The sequence below is a fragment of the Hyperolius riggenbachi genome, chromosome 3 (genome assembly GCF_040937935.1).
Source record: "Hyperolius riggenbachi isolate aHypRig1 chromosome 3, aHypRig1.pri, whole genome shotgun sequence".
Lineage (NCBI taxonomy): Eukaryota > Metazoa > Chordata > Amphibia > Anura > Hyperoliidae > Hyperolius > Hyperolius riggenbachi.
In genome coordinates this window covers 240,642,153-240,669,412 of record NC_090648.1, presented here as the reverse complement: position 1 = coordinate 240,669,412, position 27,260 = coordinate 240,642,153, and the positions used below count along the sequence as shown (strand labels likewise).

The 27,260-nt window shown below is 46.4% G+C and overlaps 1 protein-coding gene across 3 annotated transcripts in view; it reads left to right on the top strand.

The window, feature by feature from the left end:
- The window catches only part of CEP41 (centrosomal protein 41), a 68,672-nt gene that overhangs the window by 27,776 nt on the left and 13,636 nt on the right, over window positions 1-27,260 (top strand). For all 3 annotated transcript variants that reach the window (XM_068276035.1, XM_068276037.1, XM_068276036.1), the window contains 4 exons: window positions 99-171; window positions 2,040-2,196; window positions 6,072-6,241; window positions 8,760-8,827. In XM_068276035.1, coding sequence (XP_068132136.1) covers window positions 99-171; window positions 2,040-2,196; window positions 6,072-6,241; window positions 8,760-8,827 — 468 coding nt within the window. The remainder of the gene's footprint in view (window positions 1-98; window positions 172-2,039; window positions 2,197-6,071; window positions 6,242-8,759; window positions 8,828-27,260) is intronic.

Below are 27,260 nucleotides of genomic sequence, written 5' to 3'. Positions count from 1 at the left end.
AAATAACCTGTTTTATTTTTCAGTTTTACTTGCTTACTAGGGGATTTGTTCTGCCAAATGAAAGTGAACAATGTAAAGTTATGTAATATTACATGCAGGTTCTTCAAGTGGCATCTGTGTCAGAAGAGAATGACATTGGCCTAACCAATGAGGAACTACAGAGACTGGAAGGTAATGAAAATTTCAGCAGCTGAAATATTGAATGTCCGTCACCTGAGTGCCTAGATGAAATACTAGCAGACGTTAAAGAACAATTCATTAACCCTGTTTTTTTATTTCATTACTGTCAGCTATTCTTAATGCCTGCTGTTTACATACTGTAAGGGCCCGTTTCCACTTGTGCGGTGCGAATCGCCGCGGTAGTAATTTGCATGCAAATGTATGCAAATTTTAATTTTCATGTGAATTTGCGTGAATGACGCGGTATGCGACTTTAACCATGGCAGTGCCTGTGTTTTTTCATTGATTCCATGCGAATTCAAATTTGCATACACCCGCCTAGCGGTATGTGAATTCTAATGGCTCTTCCATGCGAATTTTTACCGCGGACGAAAACGCTCAGAAATCCTGACAAGTGGAAACAGTCCCATCCACTTGTATTGGCTATGCGAATTCGCAATAGTGGAAATGGGCCCTAATGCTAGTCTCTAACGGTACTATTTTTATGCATTGTTTTCTGCATCTTCATTGTAGATTTGATATGCTAAACTCCTGTACAGCCAGGCGTGGGACTGTTGTGCCTCGATAATTTAATATTTTGGAATGTTCTTGGTTTTAACACCTGAGATAACATTGCACGAAAACAGAGTTTGTCAGAGCCAGGCTCAATTGGTTAGCTGAGATGGAGTCCAGTCACTACTTGCTAACTGCTCCATGGAAGCACTAGGCAGCTGTGTCGTTTGGGGCTGGTAGTAGGACCCATTCACCTGCTTCTGACCACCTGACAGAAGGTTTGTGCGGCGTCTGTCTGCTGGTCACTAGTTTGACTCAAACTCTGACACAACATAAAGTTAGTGTTTGACACACACTGAGGCCTCATTCACACCTAAAATCGAAAACGCAAGCGTTTTGCGTGCTTTTATTTATTTATTTTTTTCCTCCTGGTGCTCCACTGCACGTTACGTTTCGGGTAAAAGCGCTTTGCTAAGCGCTTTGCCAGAGCAGTTTTGTAATGAACTTCCTGACGCAAGTCAGGAAGTGAACTCTTTGACCCAGAAAATAATAAATACAATGTATTTATTCTAAAAAACGCAAACGCAATCACTTCATAAAGCGGTTTTGTGAGCATTTAGCGCTCTTCTTATACCTTCCATTATACGAAAATCACCCCAAAAATGGTACAGGCACAGCTTTGCTGAATGCACAGCGCATGAACCCGCTGATTTGAACCTTCTCATAGAGATTCATTGCACAAGCGTTTTGTGGGAGATTTTAAAAATCGCCTGAGCTTGAAAAACGTCCGAAAATGCCCCTAGTGTGTGTGAACGAGACCTTACTTGGTTACATTATAAAGCAACTAAATGTCTGTATGTTCCCATCAAATGTGAACCAGCCTTTAGGCTGTGATGATTTTTGCTTAATGTACAGCGCACTGTGAAGACTGGTAGTGGATGAAACTGTATCCACACAGTAGGATGGTTGTAAACTCCTTCATCTGACCATGTGGTGTTGGAAACGTACAAGTACTGCCCTACCATTCAGTAGAGTGGCACCATTCACATCCCCTACGGTGGAATGCAGAGCTGTGTAGAAAATGCATCCAGATACATTCTTGGGTACTAGAGATGGCTTGCCCTATTCACTTGTATAAATGGGGCTGCGGGCTGCACTGCTTTGTATACTTCCCCAGATAGCAGTGGTACTATTCTGTGACCTTCTGGGTATTTTAGGCAAGCATAAACTGCTTTATACAAATTAATGTTTGGATCAGCTGAATGATCATGACTAACTATTTAATATGTACTGATTAAAATCATAAATGTGCTTAACCTTTTTGATGCTATCAGTGCACTAACAAACCTACAATCCTTTTATTTTAGACAACAGTTCAGTTTTATCAGAAACAGATGCAGAGCTTGCAGCAGACCAGACCAATGGAAAAGGCAGCCCTGGCAGTGTTCCCTTAAGCCCGATCGAGTTCATTGACAATATAGGAGGTGGGGAATCTCTGAGCTCTGCACGTTCCACTCTGCAGAGGTAGGTTTTTCAATGATTAGGATACATACAGTGGAGGAAATGATTATTTGACCCCTCACTGATTTTGTAAGTTTGTCCAATGACCGAGAAATGAAAAGTCTCAGAACAGTATCATTTCAATGGTAGGTTTATTTTAACAGTGGCAGATAGCACATCAAAAGGAAAATCGAAAAAATAACCTTAAATAAAAGATAGCAACTGATTTGCATTTCATTGAGTGAAATAAGTTTTTGAACCCCTACCAACCATTAAGAGTTCTCATTCCCACAGAGTGGTTAGACACTTCTACTCAATTAGTCACCCTCATTAAGGACACCTGTCTTAACTAGTCACCTGTATAAAAGACACCTGTCCACAGAATCAATCAATCAAGCAGACTCCAAACTCTCCAACATGGGAAAGACCAAAGAGCTGTCCAAGGATGTCAGAGACAAAATTGTAGACCTGCACAAGGCTGGAATGGGCTACAAAACCATTAGCAAGAAGCTGGGAGAGAAGGTGACAACTGTTGGTGCGATTGTTCGAAAATGGAAGGAGCACAAAATGACCATCAATCGACCTCGCTCTGGGGCTCTACGCAAGATCTCACCTCGTGGGGTGTCAATGGTTCTGAGAAAGGTTAAAAAGCATCCTAGAACTACACGGGAGGAGTTAGTGAATGACCTCAAATTAGCAGGGACCACAGTCACCAAGAAAACCATTGGAAACACATTACGCCGCAATGGATTAAAATCCTGCAGGGCTCGCAAGGTCCCCCTGCTCAAGAAGGCACATGTGCAGGCCCGTCTGAAGTTTGCCAATGAACACCTGAATGATTCTGTGAGTGACTGGGAGAAGGTGCTGTGGTCTGATGAGACCAAAATAGAGCTCTTTGGCATTAACTCAACTCGCTGTGTTTGGAGGAAGAAAAATGCTGCCTATGACCCCCAAAACACCGTCCCCACCGTCAAGCATGGGGGTGGAAACATTTTGCTTTGGGGGTGTTTTTCTGCTAAGGGCACAGGACAACTTAATCGATTTAACGGGAAAATGGACGGAGCCATGTATCGTGAAATCCTGAACGACAACCTCCTTCCCTCTGCCAGGAAACTGAAAATGGGTCGTGAATGGGTGTTCCAGCACGACAATGACCCAAAACATACAGCAAAGGCAACAAAGGAGTGGCTCAAGAAGAAGCACATTAAGGTCATGGAGTGGCCTAGTCAGTCTCCGGACCTTAATCCAATAGAAAACCCATGGAGGGAGCTCAAGCTCAGAGTTGCACAGAGACAGCCTCGAAACCTTAGGGATTTAGAGATGATCTGCAAAGAGTGGACCAACATTCCTCCTAAAATGTGTGCAAACTTGGTCATCAATTACAAGAAACCTTTGACCTCTGTGCTTGCAAACAAGGGTTTTTCCACTAAGTATTAAGTCTTTTATTGTAAGAGGGTTCAAAAACTTATTTCACTCAATGAAATGCAAATCAGTTGCTATCTTTTATTTAAGGTTATTTTTTCGATTTTCCTTTTGATGTGCTATCTGCCACTGTTAAAATAAACCTACCATTGAAATGATACTGTTCTGAGACTTTTCATTTCTTTGTCATTGGACAAACTTACAAAATCAGTGAGGGGTCAAATAATTATTTCCTCCACTGTATACATTATAAATAAGGTATGCTATTTATCTGTATCACATGTGTATCGATCACCAGCTCTGAAACACTGAGGCATATTTGTAAAACTGACACCTAAAATTGTTTCCATTTTTATCAATTAAATACAGTTTCTTGATTACATCCCAAAATTAAACCCTGTAGATATAAGTTATTTACCCATTGTGTAGCAGTGCTTGCCTGCAATTGTGTGACCTATCAATCCAGACATAAGATCTTTAGTGCCTCCAGCTTTCTCTTCCAAGATTGCTCACATCCCCTCCTACTTCCTGTAAGGTACAACATTTCTACTGTAATTGGTAGTTTGGTATCTATTGTCCATCCTTGAGGTGTCAGTGTAATTCCTGATTAATCTGCACACCAGCAAAATCCATACAGGAGAAGAAGCAGGCTGTATTGCAGGGTTAAGCACATTTGCTTAACCACCTTTATGCTGCTATCAGTTTAGGGCTCTGCAGCTTTAATGGCTTGTTGCAGAGCCACACATACGTGAATCCACACACAAATGAGTTTCTCTCCCCCCCCCCCCCCCCCTCTCTTTTCTGCCCACCAGCAGAGCTTGCTGTTGGTGGGCTCTGTTTGCTGCTTTTATTGTCTTCTGATAATAAAAATCATGATTTTTTTTTTCCAGCCCCGCCCCCCCCACCCCCGCCAGCCAATCACAGCGACCGGCTCTTATAGACATCAGCTTATGAAAGCCGATCGCTTTCTAAGCCTCTCCAGGGGACAGCCAAGTGACACGGCTGTCCCCAGTACAGCGCTACCGTACATCACAGGGGTTACGCTGTTTAACAGTCTACTAGGGATGGGAGATTGATAACGAAGCCGCGCTCCATCATTCAAGCAGGGATCCGCGCGCATGATCCCCAGCAAAACACGATCCAAGGTCTTGACACAATTGGCTCTGCAAGGTCGAGGGGGGGAGAATGTGCCGTGTTCACGCCAATCGGTGTGATGTGGCCATAAAGAGGTTTATATTCAATTATCATTCTGCTTGCTATCAGAATTGGCATTGCTCAGTTTCTTTGGGCTGTCAAACCAAAACCTTTTATTAAGTGTATGCCCTCGTCTACCATCCATCTACCAAGACAGATGTGTAATGGTGAAGAATTAAAAAAAACAAACAAAAAAAAAATACCTTATCTCTTGCTGTGCTCAGCGGGAGTCATGTGACCACCACTGAGTGTTATGCAACTTAAATTTCTGCTCCTGCACTCTACAAAAGTTGAGGTCTGGCGATGCTCCTGCTCACTTCCTCAAGCAGAACACCGGACGGGTGCATGGCTGGCCTGCCTTGCAACACCTCAAGTGGTCTGTGAAGGGGGTTGGTGCTGCCAATAGTGAGGACTGAGTTTGCACAGGGAAGCTTTCCCCATGTACCCACAAGAGTTCGTTTTTTTTTTTTTAATTTTTTTTTTTTTTTTTTTTTTTATAGTCTGCGATTACATTTAGCCTTGAGGAGGGTATAAACTTGTTGTGTAAACTACCTTGAGTACACTGTGGTAGATGTTATGGTAGGTAACCACTAGAGGACACTCTTCCCACTATTTTCTTTTACTTTTAATTCCCAATGAAGAAATACAATTCTCTTCCTTCAGTGCAGCGCATACAATAGATAGTGAGACAATTGCAGCAGAGTAAGGCTGGCCATACTTGTGTTGAATTTTTTTTCTGATCGTTTTCTGGCTGAGTTGATCATCTGCCTGTCATCTATTGCTCCAGCATATCCATTCAATTGGCACTTATTCGAACGTGTGCAGTAAATTGATGGAAAGTCTGATCGGACTACGAAAACCTCAATGTGATGGGGGCGGGATAAGAGTCGTGGGGGATTGATGGCCCATGGTGTTGCAATGCAACAAGCAGTACAACACTTGTGGTTTGATCAATACTCAATAGATTTCTGCTGACATCTATCAAAATTGAGTTTACTGTGTATGGTAGGAATTGATCACTAACTCCTCTTTTGCTGTTATAAACTGGGTATTCACCTTCATCCTCACAGAGTGACCGCAGCTAATGCAGGTCTGCAGGTCTGATGGAAACAGTGAAAGTTTTTTTTTTTGTTTTTTTTTGTTTTACGTATTGCAAAAAAATGCACAGAAGAAGAGAAATATGTAGGTTACTTGGGCATTTTATAGTTTATAGGTCACATGCTGAAACAACCCATCTGGTTCTCAGAATGATTTAATATGGAATTTGCCTATTTCTCTTTTAGCCTTATTAGTGGAGTAGGAGAATTGGACCTGGATAATAACCCAAAGAAAAAACCTAAACATGAGCCTCCACCAAGCCCTGGCTGTTTTGACAAACCTTACCCAGACTGCCCTTACCTTCTTCTGGATGTACGCGATAGAGACTGCTATGATCAGTGTCGTGTTATCGGAGGTAAGCAGAATTCCAGAGTCCGGGGCCAAATGCAATTCACTTTTTCTGCTAAGTTTTCTTCTCTAGGGGATCATTTTCTGTCTTTTGTTTAACCACTTGAGGACCCACCCTTTACCCCCCCTTAAGGACCAGCGTTATTTTTTGTGATCTGTGCTGGGTGGGCTCTGCAGCCCCCAGCACAGATCATGTTTCATGCAGAGCGATCAGATTGCCCCCCTTTTTCCCCCCTATGGGGATGATGTGCAGGGGGGGTCTGATCGCTCCGGTGGGCAGGCATGTTGCGGGGGGGGGCACCTCAAAGCCCCCCTCCGCGGCGAAATTCCCCCCCTCCCTCTCCTACCTGGCCCCCCTGGTGATCGGGGCTGCACAGGACGCTATCCGTCCTGTGCAGCCAGTGACAGGCTGTCCCCTGTCAGATGGCGGCGATCCCCGGCCGCTGATTGGCCGGGGATCGCCGATCTGCCTTACGGCGCTACTGCGCCGTACAATGTAAACAAAGGAGACAAATGTCTCCTACGTTTTACATTTAGTCTGCGAGCCGCAATCAGCGGCTCGCAGGCTATTCACGGAGACCCGCTCCGTGATTTAACAGGAAACGGCCGCTCGCGCGAACTGCCTTTCCTGATTAATTAGGGAGGCACATGGCGATGCACAGTTGCGTCGCTGGTCCTCCAGCTACCACTTTGCCGCCGCACGGTATGAGTGTGCGGTCGGCAAGTGGTTAAAATAACTTTTCTGCACTATTCAATTGAAAAATCCCAATACGTTTGTGAAAAGTTACTGTCAAAATTATTCTGCTTATTTTATTGCTTAAAGGGCATTTTATTGATAAGGTGTTAAAATATTACCTAGGAGAAAACTTAGTGGACAAAGTGAATTGAATAAGGGCTGTGTAGTCCAGCCTGCCTTGATTTTGTTTATTTACCTGGAAGGTCCACTGGAACAGGCACCACCATATAAATTTATAGTCTCTTTATTTTCATAAAATTAAAAGCAGTTAGACTATAAATTTATATTGGTGGTGCCTGTTCCAGTGGACCTTCTATGTGACAGCTCCAGTGGTGTGGAACGCTGCTGACTTGGGCACACCACCTTCTCCTTGCACGGGTGCTGTTCCAAACCTCTTTGACGTCTTTTGTTGTATTTACCTGCATTTATGAAATCGGGCGAATCATTTTTCAATGTACGTTACTGGGGACTCTCATAGTAAAAGTCACAAAGTCTCCACACTATACTTCTATAGTAATGTCATAGCATAAACAAGTATGTGCATAATCTGAGCACTGCCAAAAGCAATTAAGTAAACTGGACTTTGTTGTTACGTTTGGGTAAGACCTAGGGCTCGATTCACTAACTGGTGATAACGCAGTTATCGTGTTAAAGTTTTGCACGTGCAAACTTGCGTGCTAAGCATTTTGCACGTGCAAAGTTTATGCCGTTCACGTGCTAAGTTTTAGCGCACGTACAGCGTTATGCCGTACGCATGATAAGTGCACTTTGAACGTGATCACTACGGCGCTTCGCGTGTTAACCTATGAGTGTATACTTAGCACGCCCATGCTAAGCTGGTTTGCACGCGATGTAATGCGCATAAAACTTTACGAGCGTAAAGTATTGACTTCAAGCAAAGTCATTCGTTTAGGCGCGTAAAGCTTTACGCACATAATATCGCGTGCAAAGCAGCTTTGCACAGGCGTGCTAAGTGTTAGCACAATTTTGTGAATGAAGCCCCTGGTCTCACCAGGACTAAAGGGCTTGTCAAACTCTCTAATAATAAATAAAGGATTTTAAAAAGGGATGTCTTTGTCAAGCAATTAAAGGCTTCAGCAAGTAAGGAGGGTAGAAATAGGTGTTTTTTAATAGTTTGCTCTGTCTCCTATGCAGCTTGACAACATCATATCTCTATAGACTGCAATGGCCTTCCATCAAATTAGAAGCCCCATATACTTCAATGCGCAGTACAGTTAGTCTTTAAAAATGTGTAACATATGAAATATCAGCCAAAACATGCTACCCCCCCCCCCCCCCCCCTCCTTTAAGAACTTTTTAAGCTCTACCTGCTCATTTGATTGGGAAGCTGTCAGGCTGGCTATACGTATATTATTTTCTAATCAATTCGACCACGTTCATCAAGTCTGCCAGAAACCTATTGCCCCAAATAGGCTTGGTCAATTAACTCTGTATTGATTTCAGGCAGTTTATCGAATGAAAGTGTGATTGATATATTGGTAAAGCTCCATCAAGCCGTCCCCAGCTTACCCCAGGTACAGTGCCAATCTCTACCCCTCTCTGTCTTGCGGTTTGATTTTTAAATCCTTGCCCAACAACCCCTCCCCGCCAAATGTGAGGGGGAGGTGTGCTGGGATTTGCATCACTCTGCAGATGACGAGCGGCAGAATCTGGCAACTGTGGCTAGGCAAGGCTTTCAATATTCATTTTCAAGAACATTATCAGCTGTGTATATCCACAAATGTGTATATGTAACTTCTCATATATTTTTTTCCCTTTTTCTATATAGCTTATCATTATCCCATTGCAATGCTTTCCAGAACAATGAATCCTTTCACACAAGACCTCTTGGATTATGTATCCTTTACACTGTTATCTAGGTTAAAGACTTTAATTACTGGTAAAGGTGGCCATACAAGTATAGATGGCCACCAGATTTGACCATCCCTCTCTTATCCAAATCTGATCTAAGAGGAATAATAATAATACCTTTTTTTTGTATAGCGCTTTTCTCCTGTCTGACTCAAAGTGCTTGCGAGGCAGCCACTACAGCGCACTCAGTAGGCAGTAGCAGTGTTAGGGAGTCCTGCCCAAAGAGCTCCTTACTGAATTACTGGCTTAATGAACAGGCAGAGCCGAGATTCGAACCCAGGTCTCCTGTGTCAGAGGCAGAGCCCTTAACCAGTACACCATCCAGCCACTACTATAATATATCTATCACTATCACTGCCACACACTGGGCATGGATTTTTAACAGATTTCAGTATGAACCTATTAAAAATCGATTTAAAGAGAGTCTGAAGCGAGAATAAATCTCGCTTCAGACCTCATAAATAGTAAGGGCATGTGTGCCCCTGCTAAAACTCCGCTATCCCGTGGCTTAACGGGGGTCCCTGATCCCACAAATTCCCTCGGTGCAGCGGGGGAGCGCTTCCTGGTTGGGGCAGGGCTAACCGCCGCAGCCCTGCCCCACGCGCGTCTGTCAGCGCGTATCTCCGCCTCTCCCCCGCCCCTCTGTCTTCCTTCACTGAGAGGGGCGGGGGAGAGGCGGCGATGCGCCGCTGATAGATGCGACTGGAGGCAGGGCTGCGGCGGTTAGCCCTGCCTCCAGGAGCGACCAAATGTACGACCAAGTCGTGCGGGGGGGGATTTGGGGGTGAAGGGACCCCCGTTTAGCAGCGCGATAGCGGCGATTTAGCAGGGGCACACATGCCCCTGCTAATTTTGAGCTCTGAAGCGAGATTTATTCTCTCTTCAGAGTCTCTTTAACCATTGCACCGTTTAGTGCAATGCTATGGGCCGTCCACCTGCCGGCGCTCCCGACTCACCGATGATCCATATTATCCATCATGTGTGATCGACTGCATGCTGCATTGATTTCAAACATACAGTATTCTAGCAGAGTGATGGAATTGGCCAAATATCGATAATAAAAATCGCTAAGTGTTTGTCCATCTTTTAAGACTGGTCTGATTTTTGCTGGGGACACATCTATAGGTCATGGGTGCTTAAGTGGAGTACGTTCATGTAGCTAGCTAGCTAGCTAGCAAGCAGGAGGAGGGTTTAACCAAACAGGATAGCGCAGGATACTGTAGGGGGGGGTCGGGGGAAAATGAGTTTGTTACCCGGGGCTTCTAATGGTCCCTCGCAGGCATCCTCACCGATGCTCCGGCCCCGCCTCCGGTTCACTTTTGGAATTTCAGACTTTAAAGTCTGAAAACCACTGCGCCTGCATTGCCGTGTCCTCGCTTCCCCTGATGTCACCAGGAGTGCACGGCGCAGGCACTGACCATACTGGGCCTGCGCAGTATGCTCATGGTGCCATCAGCGGGATTGAGTACACGGCAACGCAGGCGCAGTGGTTTTCAGACTTTAAAGTCTGAAATTCCAGACGTGAACCAGAGGCGGGGCCGGAGCATCAGTGAATGGCTGCGCGGGCACAGGATGTCTGCGGGGGACCATTAGAAGCCCCGGGTAACTTCAACTCATTTTCCCCTGACCCCCCTACAGTGTCCCTTTAACAAGATGCCTTTATTTTTCTATTACACTTTGATTTTACAATACGTGAGTTTGCTTCTTCTAAAGTGCCCATGTCAGCCTGCATAAGGAGCCTGTTATTTATCTGGTGGGGTTCAGCAGGGCTGTGGAGTCGGAGTCGGGCAATTTTGGGTGCCTGGAGTCGGAGTCGGGGAAAAAATGCACCGACTCCTAATGAATTTGTAACTGTAATTAAAATAGAAAATATGATAAAATGTTCTATTTCTCAGATAATGGTCATTAAAAATAATGTATATATACAGTAATAGCTGTGCTTAGTCCACAAAAATGAAATAAACCAATCAAAATTAGTTACTTGTGCTGCTTCAATAAAGCAGTCCCCGTATTTTTAAGGTCAGATATACACATCTGATTGTGACTGTATATATGATGTGTACACAGGAATCTCTCATATATACTAAATAACATCTATGCTGTAAGTATAAAGCCTGATGTGTAGCTGTGTCACTAATAGAGATGGTCAACGAGATGGAAATAATTCTGCATTGATGCTGATTTATGCAAATGTATGCACTCCCTTTGCTGATGAAATCAAATAATTTGATATGTTGTTAAAATTTGGTTTGGTGACTACAAATTAAAGGGTAACTGAGACGGATGAAAAGTAAAGTTTTATACATACCTGGGGCTTCCTCCAGCCCCCTTCAGGCTAATCAGTCCCTCGCTGTCCTCCACCACCCGGATCTTCTGCTATGAGTCCTGGTACTTCAGCCAGTCAGCGCTGTCCGGCCGCATGCCGCTCCCACAGCCAGGAGCGTTCTGCACCTGCGCAATAGTGCTGCACAGGTGTAGTATGCTCCTGGCGGCGGAGTGTGTGCATGCGCACTATGCCCGACTGGCTCAAGTACCTGGACTCATAGCAGAAGATCCAAGTGGTGGAGGAGGACAAGGAGGGACCGATTATCCTGAAGGCGGCTGGAGGAAGCCCCAGGTATGTATAAAACTTTAATTTCATCTGTCTCAGGTTTACTTTGTTACACAGTAGTACTATACTCTACATATGCACTCCCCACAGAGCTGCAGGGAATCCACTGAGAATGCTGTGCACATTGAACACAGAGGTGTTGTCTGTTTACAATCTCCTCATTCCCCTGCAGAGTACCTGCACATCATTCTTACGTGTACCCACACTTACATTGCCTAGGGCCTGATAGATGTTCTTTGTTCCGGTTTGTACCTTTTACAAGTACTCTTACCAAGGACTAGTTTTAGTCTGAAGGGAATAAATATAGTAGTCTACATATCCTTCTCACTTCAGTTGTCTTGTAAAATTCCTAAGCGTTGGCAGTTAAGAGAAGAATTTCATGTTACATACTTTTAATCAACAAAATTGTAATATGCAAATTAGAGGAGTCGGAGTCGGTGGATTTTTGGACCGACTCCACAGCCCTGGGGTTCAGGCACTGCATTCATACATCAGTCACACTTTGCAGTGCTTCACAGCCAAGAGTGCATTTTTAGTGTGATAGTAAACTTTTACAGCTGCTAAACACCTGATCAGCATCTTTCATAAGGGCCAAAAGCATTCCAGGAGAAACCCGCAAAAGGACCTTTAGGCCTCTTTCACCGCGGGATGTTGCGTTTGATGCGACGTTAAAGTTGCACAACGTGCCCCTAACGCAGCGCATGTAGGTTATAAAATTGGACGTTATTTTGTACTACGTTATGTTACTCTTGGTGCGCCGTTTTCCTCACATACTGATGCAGTGTTCTCCCCAGGGCCAATTAGGTGGGCAGACCGCCCGGCTGATTTGAAACCCCACCCGCCTGTTAAGTGCTTGCCTGCTTCTAAAATCCTGCGCTGTAAAACTTCATTTTGCACAGAGGAACGCTCAGTTTCCTGCTTTCAATCAGCGCCAGCTCTCATAGTGAAAGCTGTGGCTGTACTCTGCAGGAGCGCTCCTCTGCCTGTCACCTAGAGCTTTCTGGTGACGCAGGGATTGGCTGGACGGGTTGTAAGGGGCGGGACTCCTGCTCCGATTCTCCGTCATGAGAAGTTGGATCTGTGTTATGGCCGTGCCTCTCTCTTGTCAATGAAGAGAGGGGCAGCTAAGCAATTACGCCCACACAACCCTGGGCAATAGCAGCAGCTTCCAGGAGTTACAAAGATGAGAGCCACATGGGTCCAGCAGTCCGGGACAGCCGCAGAGCTGCTAATTAATTCTCCCCTTCCTCCCCCAGACTGCAGGTAACCACAGTGCTAAAGTAAATGGCAGCTGCAGGTCTAATCCAGATGGGGGGAGGCACACAGGGCAGGAGAAGTGATGCCTAGTCACAGCTCTGCATGTTTATTTTCTTTACTTTGTTCTGGGGGGGGGGGGTGTCGGGGTTGGCAGAGGAGACGCAGCCATGCACAGCATGTTCAGTAACAGGCTAGGCAGCGTCCTATGCACTCCTCTCCTGCTGTGTCTGCATCTCCCCCAGTCCCCAGCTTGTATCATGTCTGTAGTGCTCCTCCTCCCCTTCACACTGCCGAAACCTAGTGGAGCTGAACTCTTGCACAGGACCGAAGGAAAACCGAGAAATGCACCCTGAATTTAGAAAGTTTAGCCTGTGTAATTTGATCTTCTGTGTCACATCACTACCATTTTAGATAGGACGGATGAGCTCATTTGAAAGCACTGGATGTTAAAAGCACTGCAGATTTATTACAGGATTTGTATCTGCTGTAACAAAGAAATGCTTTTATTTAAAGGTTGCTTGCTAAATTATGCTGTTGTGTATCTTTTAGAGCAGAGAGGAAGTTCTGAGTTCAGGTCGGCTTAAAGGGAAGGTTCAGGGACTGTCTAAAAAAAATAAAAATCCGCATCCACTTACCTGGGCATTCCACCAGCCCGTGGCAGGCAGGAGGTGCCCTCGGCGCCGCTCCGCAGGCTGCCGGTGGTCTCCGGTGGCCGACCCGACCTGGCCAGGCCGGCGGCCAGGTCGGGCTCCTTCCGCGTTCCAAAATGCGCCTCACGGCGGCGCGCTGACGTCATCGGACGTCCTCCGGGCTTTACTGCGCAGGCTCAGTAGTTCTGAGCCTGCGCAGTAAAGCCCGGAGGACGTCCGATGACGTCAGCACGCCGCCGTGAGGCGCATTTTGGAACGCGGAAGGAGCCCGACCTGGCCGCCGGCCTGGTCGGGTCGGCCACCGGAGACCACCGGCAGCCTGCGGAGCAGCGCCGAGGGCACCTCCTGCCTGCCACGGGCTGGAGGAATCCCCAGGTAAGTGGATGCGGATTTTTATTTTTTTTAGACAGTCCCTGAACCTTCCCTTTAAAAAGGGACCTGAGCACCTTAATCTGAAACGCTCTCCATGATGCTAGGTACACACAATGCACTTATCGGACAGATTTACTATCAGATCGATTATTCCTAACATGTCCAATCTGATTTTCGCAACATTTCCTATAGCAGTGAACAGAAAATCGGAAACCAGATCGGACTTGTTGGAAATTGTCAGTAAACCTATCAGAAAATTGCATTGTGTGTACTTAGCAGGTAGATCGGCTTGCCTCCTCACCCTCCTTTTGTTCTGTAAGCATAGTTGCACTGGCCTTGTTCCCCCCCCCCCCCCCCCCTTGCACGCCACCCGGCTACTTTTTCGTGCCACCCGGCTGGAAAAAAATTCTGGGGAGAACACTGCTGATGGAACGAAAATGGCGTATGCATTACATTTAAAAAAAAATTACTGAGCATGTGCAACACACAACGCAGCAAATGTATTGCTAAACGCACAGCATGCAGCACTTGCTAAATATTGCTACACGTTACACACACCGCAATGTGAGCACTGTGAAGGTCACACAGACTTTTTGTATTGCTGTGCGTTAGTCTGCGTAATAAAATTTTCTAACGTGCGACTTTAACGTCGCACTGAGAAAGAGTCCTTAATTACTTAAGGACCAGGGGATATTCCAGTGATCGGTGTTGCGTGCCTCCCCCCCCCCTTTTGGATGTCCTGCTGGGGGGGTCTGATCGCTGCCGGCTATTATTGATTTGCGGGGGGCTCCTCAAAGCCCCCCTCCGCAGCGTTTTCTGGCCTCACCTCTGTTCCCTCCCTCTCCCTTCCCCCTCTGAGCGGCACAGGACGGATATCCGTCCTGCGCCTGATAGGATAGGCTTCTGCCTATCAGAGGCCGGGGATCGCCGATCTACGATTTCTTCCCCGCGTGTTTACATTATGCGTGTGAGCCGCGATCGGCGGCTCGCACACTGTTCACGGAGACAGTCTCCGTGAACTGGCATGGAAAGGCCGTTTCCATGCTATACCACTAACGACCCGCCTATCGGCGTTAGGCGGTCGTTAAAGGGATGCTGTAGGGGGGTCGGGGGAAAATGAGCTGAACTTACCCGGAGCTTCTAACGGTCCCCCGCAGACATCCTGTGGTGGCGCAGCCACTCACCAATGCTCCGGCCCCGCCTCCGGTTCACTTCTGGAATTTCAGACTTTAAAGTCTGAAAACCACTGCGCCTGCGTTGCCGTGTCCTCGATCCCGCTGATGTCATCAAGAGTGCACAGCGCAGGCCCAGTATGGTCTGTGACTGCGCAGTACACCCCTGGTGACATCAGCGGAAGTGAGGACACGGGCGTGCAGGCGCAGTGGTTTTCTGACTTTAAAGTCAGAAATTCCAGAAGTGAACCGGAGGCGGGGCCGGAGCATCGGTGAGTAGCTGCGCGGGCACAGGATGTCTGCGGGGGACCGTTAGAAGCCCCGGGTAAGTTCAGCTCATTTTCCCCCGACCCCCCCCCCCCCCTACAGTATCCCTTTAAGTGGTTAAACCTTTTTAAAGAGGCGCATGTTAAATATGGCTCTTGGTATTGCAGATAAATAAATTTGTATTGCAGCTTAACATCAGGAATTTGCATACCTCATTTTGGTTATACATACAAAAAAAAAAAACATTGTGGTCCATGGCGGCGCCTAATTTAAGAGTTGGGATGTGCACCCGAATGAACTGTCTCAATGTATCCGTGCCTAGGCAGCAGCCTTGGTGTGTGTGTGTGTTGTGTGTGTGTGTGTGTGTGTGTGTGTTGTTTTGTTTTTTTCCTCCCCCAACTTTGCTTTAGCCACTTGACACCTGCACCGACTAGCCAAGATAATGAATCAACTATTTCAGGCTCCAGCCGAGTTGCTGGGTTGTAGAAATCCTGTACAAACCATCAGCAAGCTGATACTAGCACACCTGCCCAGTGATGGTACTTACAATGTGGAAGTAAAGTATAGGAGTAAGGCCCCGTTCACATTACAAACGCGGACAGCCATGCGTGCGGAATGCAACGCGTACAGACTAGTGTTGGGCGAACATCCAGATGTTCGAGAACGTTCGGCCGAACGGTGTCCCGATGTTCGGTACGTTCGTGCCGAACACCGAACATAATGGAAGTCAATGGGGACCCGAACTTTCCTGCTTTGCAAAGCCTCCTTACATGTAACATAGACCAAATTTTCAGGGTATGTGGACAGGGGGGTGGGTATAAGAGGAAACTATTTTTTTCCGAAAGGACCTTATAGTTTTTGAGAAAAACGATTTTTAAGTTTCAAAGGGAAATTGTCTTTTAAATGCGGAAAATGTCAGTTTTTTTTGGCACAGGTAACAACAATCTTGTATTATTTTCAAAGCAAAGCAATGAGTTTTGTCGCCATGCAGTGATTAATAAATAGAAATGGGATATTACGGAAAGTGGCAACGCTAAGCCATCACAGATGTTCATGGTCCTTGGTCGGGGTCGGACTCGGGGAGTGTTGCGTAGTCGTTTCCAATCCACGATTGATTCATTTTAATTTGTGTCAGCCGGTCTGCATTTGCTGTGGAGAGGCTGATACGCCGATCTGTAATGATGCCTCCGGCAGCACTGAAACAGCGTTCGGACATAACGCTGGCTGCAGGACAAGCCAGCACCTCTATTGCGTACATTGCCAGTTCGTGCCAGATGTGTAGCTTAGAGACCCAATAATTGAAGGGTGCAGATGGATTGTTCAACATGGCTACGCCATCTGACATGTAGTCCTTGACCATCTTCTGCAGGCGATCGGTGTTAGAGGTGGAACTGGGCGATTGCTGTTCTGTGGGCTGCTGCATGGGTGTCAGAAAATTTTGCCACTCCAAGGACACTGCCGATACCATTCCCTTGTGGGCACTAGCTGCAGCTTGCGTTCTTTGTTCCCCTCCTCGTCCTGGGTTTGCGGAAGTCAGTCTGTCGGCGTGGAACTGGCTAGAGGAGGAGGAGGATGTCAATCTCCTCTCTAATGTCTCCACAAGGGCCTGCTGGTATTCTTCAATTTTGACCTGTCTGACACTTTCTCCAATGAGTTTTGGAACATTGTCTTTGTACCGTGGATCCAGAAGGGTATAAACCCAGTAATCCACGTCGTCCAGAATTCGAACAACGCGCGGGTCGCATTCAATGCAGTCTAGCATGAATTGAGCCATGTCTGCCACAGTCCTAACAGAATCCTCATCATGTTCTTCTGAGCTTGACGCACCCTCATCATCATCACCAGCATCACGCCGTCGCCCACCTTCTTCCTCGTCTTCTTCTGCTGTCCATTCCAGCTGAATCGTGGAAGTCCAACGTGCACCGCTCTGTCCCTCGGCAGTGGGGGCATCCAAGTCCTGCTCCAACTCCAGCTGTTCCTCGTCCTCTTCTTCAGCATAGCTGGGAGGACCAGCGTTTCCTGAGGCAGATTGTCTGATGTTGGTATCATCATCACGCTGATCGTTGTCCTCTTGAGATTCCCCCACTTGCATCCTGACTGCGGCTTCCTTGATCTGCAACATTGATCTCTTCAGTAAACACAGCAGTGGTATCGTAATGCTGACTGAGGAGTTGTCACCACTCACAAGCAACGTGGATTGCTCAAAATTTTGGAGGACTTGGCAGAGGTCCAACATGGTGGCCCAATCAGATCCACAGAAGCTTGGTAGCTGCCCGGATGCGCCTCGGTACTGCGCCGTCATGTACTGGACCACTGCACTCTTCTGCTCGCAAAAGCGTGCTAGCATGTGCAGCGTCGAATTCCAGCGCGTGGGTACGTCACACACCAAGCGATGGTTCGGTAGATTGAACCACTCCTGAATCTTGGTGAGTCCCTCCGAAGCGGTACTGGAGTTTCGGAAATATTTGGCCACTCGTCGCACCTTCAGCAGAAGATCTGCCACGCCTGGGTATGTCCTCAGGAACTTTTTTTTTTTTTTTTTTTTTTAAACACATTTTATTTAGAGATATGCGCTTACAAGGTGCATTAATGTCAACATGTCATACAGTATCTTACATGGGTCTATAGGTATCCAAACCTCACAAACGGGACCCTGATTTACAGTTTGCTACGACTCAGCCATGTTAATCACATTATCACCATATCTCTTCCTTTTAACTTTTCCCCCCAACTTAACCCCCCCTCTTCTGCTCCCTCCCCCCACCCTCTGTTGTCTGCTGTTCCAACCCCCAAAACATCTTGCTGTGTTTAGGCAACTTTATTCATAAAGGTCTGTCAATCCTTATATGGAAAGAGACGTGATATTGGCTTTAAGCCTTGTTATGGCCCTGACATATTGACTAGGGTAGCTTCAGTTTGCCCAATTTTCCCAATAAGTCCATTGTGGCGTACCATTCTGTGTACTTAAAGGGTGCGACTATGACTTGTATTTCCTCCTTGGAGTAGGTATGTTCAATGAATTTAGTCCATTTCTTGAAGAAAGCTTTTGTTGTTTTTCCTTTGTCACTGCATCTAGTCTGTCCATGTTGAATAGTTGTATTAGTTCTTGCTCTATGTCCCATATAGTTGGTTTGCTGGGGTAGATCCACTTATTGTAGATTACTTTTTTGCTTGCTGCAAGGATTAGGTGGCCCAATAGAGGCGTTTTCTGTTTTACGCTCGATTTTGTTGTTTCTGCTGTTGGTTGTTGGTCTTCCTTTTTATAGTGAAATAGACACAGTTGCGGTGTGGTTGCTATGTCTCTGTTGCATATTTGCTTGATATACTTCTGAACCTGAATCCAGTACGCTCTAATGGGTTTACATTCCCACATACAGTGGAAAAGAGATGCTTGAGGTGTTTTGCACTTTGGACAGCATGTTAAGTAGTTAGATGGAGGAGTTTTATATCTTATGTTGAAGGCGTATTTTGCCCTATGGATTAATCTGAAGTGAGAGTCTCTCCAGTTTTCATTGCTTATTATCTGTCGATAAAGGTTATTTCCGTCTATAATCTGTACCATCAGCTCTGGGTCCGGAATGTCTCTATGCCAGGCTTTTAGGTTGTTTATCGCATGTTGGTCTTGCTGTTGTTTTAACAGAGTTGCTTGTATTGTCGACAGGGGGAGCCGGTTTGGTCCTGGAGCCAAAAATGTGTCAGTTATTTGGCTTCTGCTCTCTTGTCAAGTCCTTCACCAGTGTTGTCACATGTGATTTCACTTGTGCGTAGTATAAGAAGTGATGTTTAGGTAAATTGAATTCTGTCCTTAGTTCCCCAAAAGTTTTCCATTTTCCCTCAGATAAGTTAAAGAGATGTCCCATTTGTCTGATACCTTTGTCTGCCCATATTCCGAACCCCTCGTGGGACATGCTAGCCTGGAAGCCCGGATGTCCCCAAAGGGGTGCGTACTTAGAAACCTGACAGGGTAGCCCAAAACGCTTCCTTATCTCTTTCCACCCAGCCCATGTGTCCCTCAAAACTATGCTATGTTTGACTTTCTGCGGGAGTTTGGGATAGGGGGTGTGTAGTATTGCTGGTAGTGACCATGGTTCTGAAAATGCTTCCTCCAACTCGGTGTTCGAAAAGGAACTACCTCCACATATCCAGTCTCTAGCATGTCTGAATAAGCAGGCTAGATTGTAATTTCTTATGTTAGGAAGACCTACTCCTGCCCAGTTTTTTGGCATCATTAATTTGCTAAGGGCTATCCTATGTCTTTTTCCCGCCCATAGGAAACTGGAGATAGCAGCTTCAATTTTTTTTTACATCTAGGTGCTTAAGGAGCAATGGTATAGTCTGTAAAGGGTATAATAGTTTACCGAAGGTTATAGATTTCACAAGGGCTGTCCTTCCCATTAAATTTATAGGTAGCTGTTCCCAGTTTTTGAGCTGTTGGATAATTTAATGAATCAGTGGGGGGTAGTTTAAATCGTACACCGAGCTGGGGGACCTAGATAGTTGGATTCCAAGATACCTTACTTTGTTTGATAGTTTAATTCCTGCGTTTTCAAAGGGCCTTGCTGCCTCTGGTTTGTGATTGAGTAGAAGCAATTCACTTTTGGATCTGTTAACTTTAAATCCACTTATTCTCCCTACCTCATCTATGATCTGGAATACCTCCGATAATTTGGTCTGTGGTTTGGACATGAAGAGTAATATGTCGTCTGCAAACATTGTTTGTATGACTGTGGATGAACCAATTGTGATACCTTGTATTCTGGACTCTAGAATTTTGGCCATTGGTTCCAGAGCTATGTTAAATAGGAGGGGAGATAGAGACAGCCTTGTCTAGTTCCTTTTTGGAGCATTATTCTCGGGGACAAAAAACCTGGGGTATATAATTGCGCTGTAGGGTCTAGTTGGAGCGCTTTTATTAGTGACATAAGAGTCTGAGAATCCCATCTGTTCTAGTACTGCTCGTAACCAGTTCCAGTTTACATTGTCAAATGCCTTTTCAGCATCAAGAAATAGCACGGCAAAGTCTTTAGATGTTTTTGGATACATTTTGGCATAGTCCAGTACCATTAGTACCTTTCTTATATTTGCCACTGCTGAGCGACATTTGACAAATCCTGACTGGTGTTTCCCTACTAGTTTGGGTAGTATATTCGCTAATCTTTCTGCCATAATTTTTGTTAAAAGTTTCAGGTCCTGGTTTATTAGGGAGATAGGGCGGTATGCCTCAGGTAGCAATAGGTCCTTACCTTGTTTTGGTAGTACTTTTATGTATGCAGTATTGGTGGTGTGTGGCATATTACCTGTCTGCAAAATTATGTTAAAGACTTTTTGTATGTGAGGTGCCACTTCTGTCTGTAGAATCTTGTAGTATTCTGCACTGAATCCATCTGGTCCAGGTGTTTTGTTGTTGTGCAGATTTTTTATTGTTGCTTGTATTTCTTCTAAAGTTATTTGGCTATTGAGGTTATCTGTCTCTTCCTGTGTCAGTTTTGGGAGCTTTGCTTTTTGCAGTATGGCTGTCATTTTGCTGTGGTCTAGACTATTAGTTGTTTCTGAGTATAAGTCTGAATAAAAGTCATGGAATATTTTATTTATAATTTTGGGGTCATTGTGTAGGTTACCTTTCTTGTCTTTTAGAGTTTGTATATTAGAGTTGTCTCTGGAGCCCATGGCCAGTCTAGTCAAGTTTCCCCATTTTATTTCCGTATTTGTGGAATTGGAAGGACATGAAAGATGCCCATATTTTATCTTTCGTCTTGTACCACCTATCAACCTCTGTTTTAGATTTAACCCAGGCTTGTCTATTTTCTTCTGTGGGATTAAGTTGGTGGTGTTTTCCTGCTTGTCTAGTCTTTTCTACCGCTTTCAAGTATTCTAGCTGTGCCTGTTTTTTTTTTTGTGTGCCACGTATGCTATAATTTTCCCCCTAATTACCGGCTTGGACGCCTCCCAGATTAGGAAGGGTGAATCGGCCTGGGCCTTATTGTCTATTAAATATTCCTCCCACCATTGCTTTAAGGATGCTCTGAATTCTTCGTCTTCATAAAACTGTGTCGGGAATCGCCACAGTATGTCTGATCCCCTCTGGACTATCTCTGCCACGTCTATGGTGATTGGTGCATGGTCCGAAACTAACAAATCCTGTATGTCAGCGGTTGTAATTCTAGACGACAGAAATTCAGTTATTAGAATTAGAATATAATCTATTCTAGACCACATGTCATGGGGCTGAGAGTAGAACGTAAATTGGCGGTCATATGGGTGCAACATTCTCCATGTGTCAATTAGTTTTAGATTTTCTTGGAATGAGGCAAATTGTTTTGCTTTTTTCCTATAACTCCTGCTGATGGTGTCTTTGGCAGTCCTGCCCTCTAATAAGTCTAAAACTGCGTTGTAATCTCCCCCTATGGTTTTATGTGTAGCATTTGAACAGTTTATTTTATTACTAAGAGATTGCAAAAAGGTCAGGTTATCCTCTGTTGGTGCATATATATTGAATATATCGATCACATCTGAATTTTGTTGCAACCTTATCCTAACTAGTCGTCCATCAACACCACACTCTGTGTCTATAACCCTATGCAATATTCTTTTGTGTATTAAAGTTATTGTGCCTGCTTTTCTCTCCACCGTCTCAGAACAGTATACCTCTCCTACCCACCATTTTTTCAAAAGTTTCTTGAAGTAGAGCCACATCTGCTTTTAATTTTTTGAGGTGTCTGAGTACTTGTGATCTCTTTTCTTTTGCCCGTAGGCCTTTTACATTCCATGAAACAACTCTGAATGTCATGTTTGATAGACGACCAGTTTATGCCCTGTTACACTTATTATCTCCTTTTGAGTATGATTAGTGTTGGAACAGCAGACAATTACTCCCGCCCCTTCCCCCCCAAACAATTATCCCCTGAAACCCCCAACCTTGCTGAATAAACTTTTTTTGAAGATATAACATATAAAATACCAACATTTGTGCAAGGTAAAAATATACATTTCTATAACCTGACTTCACTTCTTCCCTGGTGAAGGACATCAATCTCCTCTAACTTCCTTGAAACAATGCTCAGACTTGCAATACCTCTAAATATTGAAATTCTTGTCTTGCTTGCTATAATCATTTACTTTGTGCAGCACCCGCATTATGCTGTATATCTTTAGCGCTCAATCATTTTCTTCAACTCCCCCTGTACTATTTCTTGGGCTGTTCGGAGGTGAATCTGTCTGTTTTCCTAGAAAGGTTTCCGCGTCCCCATGATTTTTGAATATATGTTGCTGCCCTTTTTTATCCGTTACTCTGAGGACTGCTGGGAACATCAAAGCGAACTTCAGCTTTTTAGTGATGCATTGTGTACATGCATTATTGAATTTTTGGCGTTGTTTTGAGATTTCTAATGAGTAGTCATTAAAAAGTCTTAGCGTGACACCTTGATAGATCAGCGGATCTTTAAGCTGTCTATAAAGTCTCATGATGTGGTCTTTCTCTGAGTAGTCCAGATATTTAATCATTATCATTCTGGGTAGTTTTTTTTTTTTTTGTCGTCTTTGGGTGGTCCCACTCTGTGTGCTCTTTCTGCTTTATATGGTGGATCAATTCCCAGCAACTGAGGGAGCTCAACCATGCTGAAGTGCATCAGGGTAGATGGTGCATATGACTCTGGTAGTCCCACTACTCGAATATTGCTCCTTCGCGAGCGGTTCTCTAAATCTTGCAGTTTATCATGCATTTCTGCATTTTCCTTTTCTAGCCTGCGAATTTTGGTGTTACCGTATTTTTCGGACTATAAGACGCACCGGACCATAAGACGCACCTAGGTTTAGAGGACAAAAACCAGGGGGAAAAAAAATTTACTAAACCTGGTGTGTCCATGGTGCAGAGGCGTCTTGGGGATGTCCTCCCCCCAATTACTGTCTCCCTCTTAGTAAGGTAACGACGCCTGGTGCTCTGCTATTCTGCATCATTCACACATGCCCCATGAGCAGTCCCACTGTGCATTGTGCTGACCTTCCAGCTTCCTGTCCTATTCTACCTTTCCTGTGTCCTCTGTCCTAGCCCAATCCTTCTCCATTCATACAAGGCGGCTGCTGCTCTGAAATACATGGTGCCTAACTGGGGTCTGCAGCATAGTCTCCTTGTTTTACTGAGGGCTGTCTTATGCTTACTAGGCAAAGGTCACACTGAGAACAGTATCACTGAGTGGGATAATGGATCTTATCTCACATCAGTACTCCAGCACTGACAAAAATGGCAAGTACAAAGGAGAAAGGCCAGCTCACCCACTCATCCAGGCAGCAAACAAATGCCTCAGTCTTCCCACACCTCCTCCCTCCCTGCTGCTGGAGCAGTAAAGTCACAGAAACTCACCCAAAACACTGTGATCCACACAAGAAATACTTGACATAGCAGCTGACTTCAGGTTCCTTTGCCAGACATTGCTTGGATCCACAGACCAGTGGGGGAGCAGCAATCCAATCACACACAGACCATGGGCTGTTCGCTGCCGGAAATCCAGAGAAGGGGCACCCGCCGCGAGTCTGATGTTAACCCTGTCATCGGGGAGCTCAGCCAGCCTATGGTTATAGCGCCTCCAATCCCGGGATCCCGAGCATAGATGGCCGTTTCTACTAGCAACAGCCTTATCCAGCTGACGGCCGCGGCTTGAGCAGCGTGTAGTCCTTTGCACGCCGCGGGTCAGCCTCCACACAGAGCGGCCAATCAGGCGAGGTGCTGGCTATGGCCCTGCCAATCACCGCCGATCTGCATGTTAACAGGATTGGATGGATTTGGAGGCGGGACCATAGCTCTGTCAATGACGGCGCTATGGTCCCGCCTCCAAATCCATCCGTTCCTGTTAACAAGCAGATCGGCGGTGATTGGCGGGGCCATAGCCAGCACCTCGCCTGATTGGCCGCTCTGGAGGCTGACCCGCGGCGTGCAAAGGACTACACGCTGCTCAATTCGCGGCCGTCAGCTGGATAAGGCTGTTGCTAGTAGAAACGGCCATCTATGCTCGGGATCCCGGGATTGGAGGCGCTATAACCATAGGCTGGCTGAGCTCCCCGATGACCGTGTTATCATCAGACTCGCGGCGGGTGCCCCTTCTCTGGATTTCCGGCAGCGAACAGCCCGTGATCTGTGTGTGAAGTGCAGCTGCCACACATGAATCAATGATTTAGGACACAGCAAAAGGTAGAAGAACATACGGGGACAGCCTCAGTGGGAATGGTGGGGTTTAGCACTTGTGGGGGACACATTTGCGCTGGGCTGAATTGTAGCATTCGGACCATAAGACGCACTGACTTTTTCTCCCCACTTTTGAGGGAGAAAAAGTGCGTCTTATGGTCCGAAAAATACGGTATGTGCTTGGTAATCATCCTCCACATTGGAAATTCTCTGTTCTGCCTGTTTTAATTGACCCGCTTGCATCTGTAGCTCTCTATGCACTTTTTTCAGTGACTGCGTCATGGCAGCGTGTATCATGCTTTGCAGTTCAGGGGCCAGCTTAGTTACTACTGCTGTGGCTAGTTTGTCCAACTCTGCATTGCCTAGTTCCCCTTCGTACTCACTGCGGGTTTCCTCCGCTTCGCTGTCCCAGTCACGGACGCTTTGTGTCTCGCTATCCCCTCCGTCCGGCTTATTTCCCAGAGCGCGTGAGTCTCTGCGGCCTGTAGTGCTGGCAGCCATCTTGGTTTCCGGCTTGCCTGCGTTCTTTCTCCGCCCGGATCGTGTCAGGTATTTGTCCATCTGACGGGTGAATGTCCGGCTGACTTCCCGATTCTTTTCTCTGCCGTTAGGTGCTTCTGCGGGTGTTTTATCTGGTGTGGATCTTTACAAGTCTGAGCTTGTCTAGCGGAGCTCTCTTCTCCCCGTCTTCACATCCAGGCGCCGGAACCGGAAGTCAGCTTAGCCAACTTTAAAGCGCGAATGAGATTGCTCCCATTGTCACACACAACCATGCCTGGTTTCAGGTCCAGCGGTGCCAGCCATAAATCGGTCTGTTCCTTGATTCCCTTCCAAATTTCTTCACCTGTGTGCTTCTTATCTCCAAGGCAGATCAGCTTCAGTAAGGCTTGCTGACGCATGACAACAGCTGTGCTGCACTGCTTCCACGACGACCCTATTGCTGGGTTACCGATGCCGGATGAGGTACAGCTTTGAGAGGCGTTGGAGGAGAAGGAGTCAGAGTCGAGATTGGTGCCTCTGAGGGACGCCGGTCCAGCAGTTTGCGGCGTGGGCAACACCCGTGCCGTAGCCGGTGAGGAGGAGTCACTGCCAGGCTCCACAAGGTTCACCCAGTGCGCCGTCAGGGAGATGTATCGACCCTGGCCAAAGGCACTCGTCCAGGTGTCTGTGGTGAGGTGAACCTTGCAGGCAACGGCATTTTTCAAGCTTCTGGTTATTTTGCTAACCACGTGCTCATGTAACGCTAGCACTGCAGACCGCGCAAAATAGTATCGGCTGGGAACCACGTAACGTGGGATGGCAAGCGCCATCATGCGCTTGAAGCTGTTTGTCTCCACCACACGATATGGCAGCATTTCGCAGGCCACAAACTTGGCTATGCTGGCTGTTAGTGCCACGGCCCGGGGGTCATTTGCTGGCAATTTTCTCTTGCGCTCAAACATCTCCGGGACAGACAACTGAACCGTAGGATCGCACACTGAAGGACAGTTGGTTGTTGTGGTCGTTGAAGACTGGGAAACGTCAAGAGGACTGTTGCGGAAACTGACATCGTCGTCTACTACGGATGTTTGTGCACCACGTAATGGCTGGGCTGCTGCTGAGGAGGGTCTGGTGACAACGGAGGCAGTGTTGCTGGGGGCTGGAAGCGAGCCGCTACCCTGGCCTTGCGTGTTTGACCACAGAGTGCTATGTTTGGCTACAATGTGGCGGCGCATGCTGGTGGTGGAGAGGTTGTTGACATTTTTCCCCCTGCTCAGTCGGGTCCTGCACACCTTGCAAATCACCATGGTAACATCCACCCTGCAGTCTTCAAAGAAAGCCCAGACTTTTGAGCTCCTGCTTTGCTGGCGAGTTTGCTTCGTGCCTCTTTGGCGTCTCACTTGTACGGCTACGCCTGTTGTGTCCGAAATACCCCGCCTACTTTGTGGCACACGGCGAACTCTTGCAGCAGTGGGTTCTGCAGCAGACTCATCTGTACTGCTGCTATCCCGACGGCGAGGTTCTACTCGATAATCCGGGTCTGTGTCCACATCGTCCAAAACCTCCTCTTCCATCTCCTCATCTGTGACTGTGTCTGTGTGCAGTGGACTAGAGCTCCCCAGAACACCCTCTGCGCACCTCACTCCCATGTCTTCAAGATGTTCTTGGTGGACCTCCTGCAATTCCAATTCCTGCGCACATTGCTCAGGGATTTGGGTGTCTTCGTCCTCGCCTTGCATTTCAATGAGTGGTGCAGTTTCCTCGCACAATGGTTGTGAATCCGGGCACAACATTTCTGGCTGTTCCATTGTTTGTGGGGGTAGGAGTGGGAATAGCTCCTCCGAAGAGCCCATTGTGTCTGGAAATAATTGTTCGGACTGGTTATTTGGCCATTGTGTGCATGGTGTAGCTGCTGGTTGTTTCACCTTTGTGCCCACTGGCTCCTTGTAACTGGCAGAGGACCTCGTGCGTGACAAGGATGTGCTGGTGCTGCTGCTGCTTAACCCGCTGCTGGACGCTTGAGAGGTCAACCAATTCACTATCCGGTCCTGCTCTTGTGGATTAGTGAGGGTTGTTTGTCTGGCACACATGGGTGGTATTGAGTGGGTTTTCTTAGGTGCTCCACTGCGGCCTCTACGTGAACCGTCAGGGGAAACACCTCTTCCCTTGCCCCTCCCTCTTTCACTGGATTTCTTCATTATGGTTGTACTGATCCCAGCAGTACACGCACACTGACTGGCAGTACAGTGGCAATAAGACCATGCTATATAGTATGTTATACACTGGTGACGGACGGAAGTACTACTGATCCCAGCAGTACACGCTGACTGTGGCAATACAGTGGCAATAAGACAATGCTATATAGCAGTGGTGACGGACGGAAGTACTACTGATCCCAGCAGTACACGCTGACTGTGGCAGTACAGTGGCAATA